Genomic DNA, 7,607 nt, shown 5'->3' with positions numbered 1-7,607 from the left:
TGCTCTTTGCTCTTGCCCACCTGGACCACAATCCTCCCGTTCACGTCCCACACAGCGGGAGGGTAGGTGTGTGCCGCCATTCTCAGCATCGTATTGACTAAGGTGGGATCTGGAAAACGCATCCCCCAGGCTGGCCTCAGACACAGTGCCACCCATCCCTGCCTCCCGGGCGGCTGGGTCAGGCCCAAGCCACGGCATCTGACTGTGTGCGCATGCTTCATGTTAAGTTGAATATACCTGGGGCTAGGAGTGTGGCTCAGTGGTAGAGTGCTCGCCTAGCACGCACGAAGCCCTGGCTTCCATTCCTCAGCACCACAGACACAGAAAAATCCAGAAGTGGCACTGTGGCTCAAGTGGTAGAGCACCAGCCTTGAGCACAGAGAGGCTCAGGGACAGCAGCGCCCAGGCCCTGAGTTCAAGGCCCAGGACTGGCAAAACAAAATTAAATTAAATATACCTTGAAATCATTACTTGACTAAGTAGTGAATAAATTAAAAGGAAATCAAGCCATGCAGGTATGAGAAAGGAGAACCTTCTAGAAGATCGTGGAGTGGCAGAGTGTGATTGTGTGTGTGTGTGCATGTGTGCGTGTGTGTGTGTGCGTTCTGAGGCTTGAACGTAGGGTCTTGCACTCTTCCTTGGCCTTTTTCACCCAAGGCTGGTCCTCTACCCCTTGAATCAAACCTCCACTTCTGGCTTTTTGCTGGTTCATTGGAAATGAGTCTCATAGACTTCCCTGCCTGGGCTGGCTTCGAACCGTGATCCTCAGATCTCAGCCTCCTGAGTAGCTGGGATGCCAGGCGGGAGCCACCGGCGCCCGGCTGACACTGGGGTTGTTAGGCAGAGTCAAGCATTTGTTTTGTGTTTACCTTTGCAACGTATCTGGACGTGGCCATTTCCACGGCATATAATAAATACATATATGATATACAGATACACACACATATTCATATGTATCCATCTCATTCCATAGATCGGGCTTCTTAGAGACCCGTGCAGCCTAAGAAAAGAGGAGGATCAGAAAAGAAGAAGCAATTACCGAGGTGACAGAGAGTCAGGCAGCTGGCCGTGACACATGACAAGAAACTTCAGCAGGAGATAATGAAACAGATAACCGGAGATCAACAATTTTAGATCACGGGCACGGAAGTTCCAGACCACAAGCTCGCTATTTCCGGCACTAAAGCAAGCACTCACTAACTGGGACCTTAAAAGAAAAAGAAACTGTCTCTAGGCAAGAGGTGAACGACACACTTCTGAAATTCATAGACGCCCCCTACATAAATTTCTTTCCAAATTAGTGTTAGAGAGAAAGAGAGAGAGCATGTGTGTGGGGGGTAATGGGGCAGAGTGTTCAAACTTCTTATTCAGAAAGTAGGTTCTCTGCCCCCAAGATGGTCCCCGGTATACTGTGACTATTAATTAATAAATATCAGTGTGTATTCGTGTATTCATCTGTGAGTAAATAGAATTCCACAGAAAATGCTAGGCTCTTCAACTTACTTCGTATCAAGTATTTTTTATATAGCTTTATTTCTAGCTCACTTTTTTTTTCCTTTGGTGGCAGTTCTGGGACTTGAACTCAGGACCTGGGATCTGTCTCTGAGCTTTAAAAAAAAAAAGATTTGGAGGGGCATGTGGGCAGGTGGCTCAGTGGTAGAGCGCTTGCCTTGCATGCCTGAGGCCCTGGGTTCGATTCCTCAGCACCACATAAGCAAAAAAAAAGCCAGAAGTGGTGCTGTGGCTCAAGGGGTAGAGCGCCAGCCTTGAGCTGAAGAGCTGAGGGACAGCGCCCAGACCCAGAGTTCAAGCCCCACGACCGACAAAACAAGAAAAAAAATCAATGCTCTACCACTTGAGCCACAGCTCCACTTCAGGCTTTTGGAAGATAGTTTCTTGGTGATGAGTCTTCCAGACTTTTCTACCCGGGGGCTGGCTTTGAACCATGATCTTCAGCTCTCAGTCTCCTGAGCAGCTGGGATGACAGGCGAGAGCCACGGAGCCCAGCCACCTCCCACTTTTGAGTCTTTACTGAGATGCCTTGTTTGGGTTTCTAAACGAGAAGGAAGGATGTGCGTGCTTCTGGGGAAATCCGCTCACCTTTCTGTACCTGTTACCTCAGTTGGTGAGAAATCTGCTTTCAGACAGCAGGGAAAATCCACCCGACCACAGGCTCGGGGCTGGGGCAGAAACGAAAGAGATCAAGGTCCCAGGCGAGCAAGGAGGCGTGAGAGGAAGGGGTGGAGCCACCCCAAGTCAATATAAACCCCCAGAACCCCAGTTGGAGCTCAATCCCACCGCACAGCACCTTCAGATCCACCGGGAAGCCCTGGAGACCCAAGATGCACGCTGAAGATGGTTCTGGAACCGAGGATAGCTCTTCACTGCACCTGGAGAGAGCGGCAGAAAGTAAGTGGCTTGAGCTTCTGCTTTGCCCCCGGCGACATCCGCACTTGTGGGGGGAATCTTCGAGCACCAGGGGCTGGTGGCTCCCGCCTGGCATCCCAGCTACCCGGGAGGCTGAGATCTGAGGATCACGGTTCAAAGCCAGCCCAGGGCAGGAAAGTCTGTGAGACTCTGATCTCCAACGAGCCCACGCACAGGTGGACGTGGAGGCGTGGCTCAGGGGGTCGAGCGCCAGCTGTGAATAAGAATAAAGCAAGGAACAGAGCAGAGGCCGTGAGTTCTAGCCCCACCGCCGGCATCAGATAAAATAGAAATGAAATAGAAATAAGGGAGAGGTTAGTACCTTTTAACAGCAGAGACAATCAGATACACCGTTCCAAGGACGGATTTCATATGGTTTTGGAGGTTATTTTCCATCTTTCTTTGAGTCACCTCTCTTAAGAAAAAATTTTCTTTCCCCCATAATTAAGAAGATTATTATTTTCTCTGTGTGTGTGTGTGTGTGTGTGTGTGGTGTGTCTGTCTGTCTGTCTGTCCTGGGGCTTGAACTCGGGGCCTCAGTGCTATCCCTGAACCTCTTTTGCTCAAGGCTAGCTTGAGCCAAAGCTCCACTTCTGGCTTTTTGGCGATCCTCAGATCTCAGCCTCCCGAGTGGCTGGGATGACAGGCGTGAGCCACCGGCGCCCGGCTGTAGTATTGGATTCACTCGTGTGTGATTTAATAGGTAAAAAAATAGGTGGATCCATTTGAACTTTCCACTGCTGCACAGGCCCCGCAGGTGCGCTGTGGGGGAGAGCACTTCGTCACCATGGTGACCAATCAAACCGCGGTGAGCAACAGCCCACAGCTGGGGAAAATGAGTGAGAATGAGCTTCGGAGCTTCCTGGGCGGGTCCCTGGCTGAGCTGGCCCTCAGGTCCCGGGTTCTGGTGGATACTGGGCAGCCAGCACCGCGGTAGGATCGAGCCCCAGCTGTACAGCTGAGAGACAGCCAAGACTTTGCCCCATCTCTGAATTTGCTGTCCAGCCTGCTCTGGTCTGTGTCTGGTGGTAACTGTGTGCAAACGGGAAGTGCTGCATTCAGACCCAGAGAGGGAAGCCGGGCACCAGCGCTCACGCCTGTAATCTCAGCAGGAGATCTTAGCATCACAGCCCAGGCAGGACAGACTTTTATCTCCACTGAACCACCACAAAGCTGGAAGTGAATCTGTGGCCCAGGCTTGAGTGAGAAAGCTCAGGGCAGCGCCCAGGCCCTGAGTTCAAGCCCCATAAACAACAGCAAGGAGAGAAGAGGAGAGGGGAAAGAAGGAGATGGGAGCTGATGGAGGCTTCTTTTGGAGGTGGAGCGGTGGTTCAGGAGGTAGAGCACCAGCCTTGAGGAAAACGCGAGCAAAACCACGGGACCTGAGTTCAAGTCCCATTGGCCGGTGCAGAAAAAGAAAACAGACGAGAAAAAGCCTCTTCTGCAAGCTCCTAACGCAGATCCACAGGAGAAAAAAAGCCCTAGAGAGGAATTGTCCATATTGAAAAACAAGATGCTTTTTAATCTGATTACTGTAGTTGCTGGCATGTGTGTGTGTGTGTGTGTGTGTGTCTGTGTGCATGTGTGTGCGTGTATGCATGCGTGTATGTCTGTTTGTGTCTGTCTGTGTCTGTGTGTCTGTGTCTGTGTGTCTGTGTGTGTCTGTGTGTGTGCATGTGTGTGTGTCTGTGTGTGTGTGTCTGTGTGTGTCTGTGTGTATCTGTGTGTGTATGTCTGTGTGTGTGTCTGTGTGTCTGTCTGTGTGTATGTCTGTGTGTGTCTGTGTGTGTCTCTCTGTGTGTGTCTGTGTATCTGTGCGTGTGTCTGTCTGTGTGTGTGTCTGTGTGTCTGTGTGTGTGCTGAGCCTGGGCACTGTCCATAAGGTTTTTCAACCAAGGCTGGTGCTCTACCACTTGAGCCACAACTTCGCTCCTGGCTTTTTTGGTGGTTCACTGGTGATGTTCATCTTACACTTTCCCCGCTGGCTTTGAACCGTGGTCCTCAGATCTCAGCCTCCTGTGCAGCGGGGATGCCAGGCGGGAGCCCTGGCCACCCACTGGCCCGCTTTCCCTCAGTGCCTGGAAAGGGCACTGTGCGCAGTGTGCAGCCCGGCCTCCTGTGTCTTCCAGGCCGCGTCCCCCACGCCCACGGCGGGTCCGGAGCCGAAGGATCCATCCGGGTGCCCATCCCCGTGGCTGCCGCGTCCGTGGCCTTCACCACCGCCCTCATCATCGCCCTGGTCGCGCTGTCCGGTGAGTGCAGGGCCCACGCAAGTTCCCGAGCCCTCCCCACCGCCAAACGCCATCCTCCGAGGGATCACCCGCACTCATTCATTCATTCATTCATTCATCTTGTGCCAGTCCTGGGCTTGAACTCATGGCCGTGAGTTCAACACTCTCCCTTGGCTTTTTCTCACTGGAGACTGGTGCGCCACTGCTTGGGCCACGGCTCCACTCCTGGCTTTTGGCTGGTCCATTGGAGAGAAGAGTTGCATGGTTCACGCCTGTCAGCTCAGCAACTTGGGAGGCTGAGGCCTGAGGATTGTGGTTTGAGGCCAGCCCGGACTGGAAAGTCTGTGAGGCTCTGACCTCCAATGAAACACACAAAAAGCCAGAACTGGAGCTGTGGCTCAAGTGGTAGAGCACCAGCCTTGAGTAAAAGGGCTCAGGGACAGCACCCAGGCCCTGAGTTCAAGCCCCACAGCTGACAAATACACACACACACACACATTTCCTGGACTTTTCCTGCTTATGCTGACTTTTCCGATGTGAGCCACCGGCTCCAGGCTGCATCTGTGAATTCAGATTCAAAGCCTGACTTGGAACGTTCGGCGCCCGGCACTGTTTTTAGCTCAAAGGCTATTTCCAAGATGTTCCCCATTTTCCAATCAGCTTTCTTTTCTTAGTGCCAGTCCTGAGGCTTGAACTCGGGGCCTGGACGCCGTCCCTGAGCTTTTCTGCTCAAGGCTGGTGCTCTACCGTGTGAGCCACAGCGCCACGTTCAGCTTTTTCTGCTGGTTCATTGGAGATCAGAGTCTCACGGACTTTCCTGCCCAGGCTGGCTTTGAACCGTGATCCTCAGATCTCAGCCTCCTGAGTCGCAGCTGGGATGCCAGGCGTGAGCCACCGCACCAGGCTCTCTGCCCCCTTGTGACGTGATGATCGAGTCCACCCCCTCCGCCCACCTCCCCTGCGATACCAGCTGGCGGCCAGGAAAGTCACACAGTTGACCAGGGCCCGGCCCTGACTCTTCCTGAACCCGAGGCTGAGCGGTTCATCTCCTTCCACGGCTAACAAACCCCCATCCTCTCTCCCAGTGGGCAAGTACAACTGCCCGGGCCTCCCCGAGCTGGCCGCGCCCGCAGACCACCAGGATTCACCCTGCTCCCCTGAGTGGGTTGCCCACCAGAGGAAATGCTACCTCGTCTCCACCACGAGAGAACCCTGGCCCTCGGCCCGAAGCTCCTGCTCCAAAGATGGCGCTGCTCTTGCTGTCCTGGACTCTCCAAAGGACCTGGTAAGGTGTTTGTTTGTTGTGTTTCTTTTATGATTTCATAAAAATCTACCCTTTTCAAAGTCCGTCTGGCCGGGCACCAGTGCTCACGCCTGTAATCCCGGCTACTCGGGAGCTCTGAGGATCCATCTGAGGACAGTCCGTGAGACTCTTATCTCCAACCACCAAAAAGCCAGAAGCGGCGCCGTGGCTCAAGTGGTAGAGGGCTAGCCTTGAGGAACAAAAGCTCAGGGACAGCGCTCAGGCCCTGAGTTCAAATCCCAGGACCAACACCAACAACAGTAAAATGTTGTTTCATGACACACTTACTTAGTTCAGTTCATTTATTTGTTCATTTATTGTGTGCCAGGACTGGGGTCAGGCCTCCTGCTCTAGTTGATCTTTAGGTGCTAAAGGCTGGTGTTTGACCCCTTGAGCCATATACCCCCGCCGTAGCTTCTTGTGGATGGAGATCAGAGTCCCTCAGCTGTGTCTGAGAGACTCCTGAGGAGCCGGGATTACAGGCGGGAGCCCTGGCGCTGGGCCGCGTTGCTAACACCCACTCTGTGTTGTCAGACCTTTCTTCAACGCTATGCTGGCAGTGCTCCACACTGGATTGAGCTGAAAAATCACGCAGGGCAGAAATGGAGGGGGCCCAATGGCAAGGAGGTTATCAACAGGTAAGCCACCAGAAGACACCCCACTTCCGGGACACGTCTCCCCAAGACTGCTCAGAAACACTACACCTCTCCTCTTTCCTGTCTCCTGCTTTTAATCTTTTCCCTTTCCCCGTGTGTTAGATAGGAAGGCTGCGTGGGAACACAACGCTGGCCATACGTGTTACATGTTTATAAATGTGGGATTTTACCTGTTTTCTTAATTTATCCAATTAATTTAATTTTTATGAGCAGCAATTGGCTGCCCAAGGGTGTTTTATTTATGTAATATGCCCCTCTGAGTCCAACGGCAGCTTGACCAGAGTCCCCCCCCCCACTCCATCCCCCGGCCGATCCCACCATTTCCCTGCTCCATTTTCACACATGGGCATAGCTCACGCGACTTTGTCTGCTGTCCATCCCACCCCCTCCAGCTCACAGCCCCCTCCCCCACCCCAGTCTAGAAAACGCTTCAAATTCTCACTTTTCTTTTTTCTTTTCTGCCTTTTTTTTTTGGTGCCAATCCAAGGGCTCGAACTCGGGACCTGGGAGCTGTCCCCGAGCTTCCTTTACTGAAGGCTTAGCGCTCTGCTACTTGAGACACGGCTTCACTTCCAGCTTTTTTTTTTCTTTTTTCTTTTTGAGTAGTTTATGAAAGATAAGAGTCTCATGGAATGTCCTACCTGGACTGGCTTTGAACTTGGACCCTCACATCTCAGCCTCCTGAGTAGCTGGTATGAGAGCCGTGAGCCACTGTGCCTGGCAAATTCCTAATGTTCTATTTTGTGACTGTAATTGTTCCAAAATGATTTCACCATGGCACCTCACACCTGTGAATATCATTTTTGCCAGGCCTAGGCACTGTCCCTGAACTTTTTTTTTGGGGGGGGTCCGGTCATTGGGCTTGAACTCTGGGTCTGGACACTGTCCCTCAGCTCTTCAGCTCAAGGCTGGCGCTCTACCACTTGAGCCACAGCACCACTTCCGGCTTTTTTCTTTTTGCTTATGTGGTGCTGAGGAATCGAACCCAGG

General features: G+C 52.6%; 1 protein-coding gene across 1 annotated transcript in view; it reads left to right on the top strand.

The window, feature by feature from the left end:
- The first annotated feature begins 2,303 nt into the window (after positions 1-2,303).
- The window catches only part of Cd69 (CD69 molecule), a 6,960-nt gene continuing 1,656 nt past the window's right edge, over positions 2,304-7,607 (top strand). The window contains exons 1-4 of the mRNA XM_013025090.1: positions 2,304-2,409; positions 4,557-4,679; positions 5,744-5,943; positions 6,496-6,599. Coding sequence (XP_012880544.1) covers positions 2,343-2,409; positions 4,557-4,679; positions 5,744-5,943; positions 6,496-6,599 — 494 coding nt within the window. The 5' untranslated portion in view covers positions 2,304-2,342. The remainder of the gene's footprint in view (positions 2,410-4,556; positions 4,680-5,743; positions 5,944-6,495; positions 6,600-7,607) is intronic.

Source organism: Dipodomys ordii, unplaced genomic scaffold, assembly GCF_000151885.1.
Source record: "Dipodomys ordii isolate 6190 unplaced genomic scaffold, Dord_2.0 Scaffold81, whole genome shotgun sequence".
In the NCBI taxonomy this organism is placed as follows: domain Eukaryota; kingdom Metazoa; phylum Chordata; class Mammalia; order Rodentia; family Heteromyidae; genus Dipodomys; species Dipodomys ordii.
The sequence above is the reverse complement of the archived record's forward strand: the minus strand, read 5'-3'. Positions and strand labels throughout refer to the sequence as shown.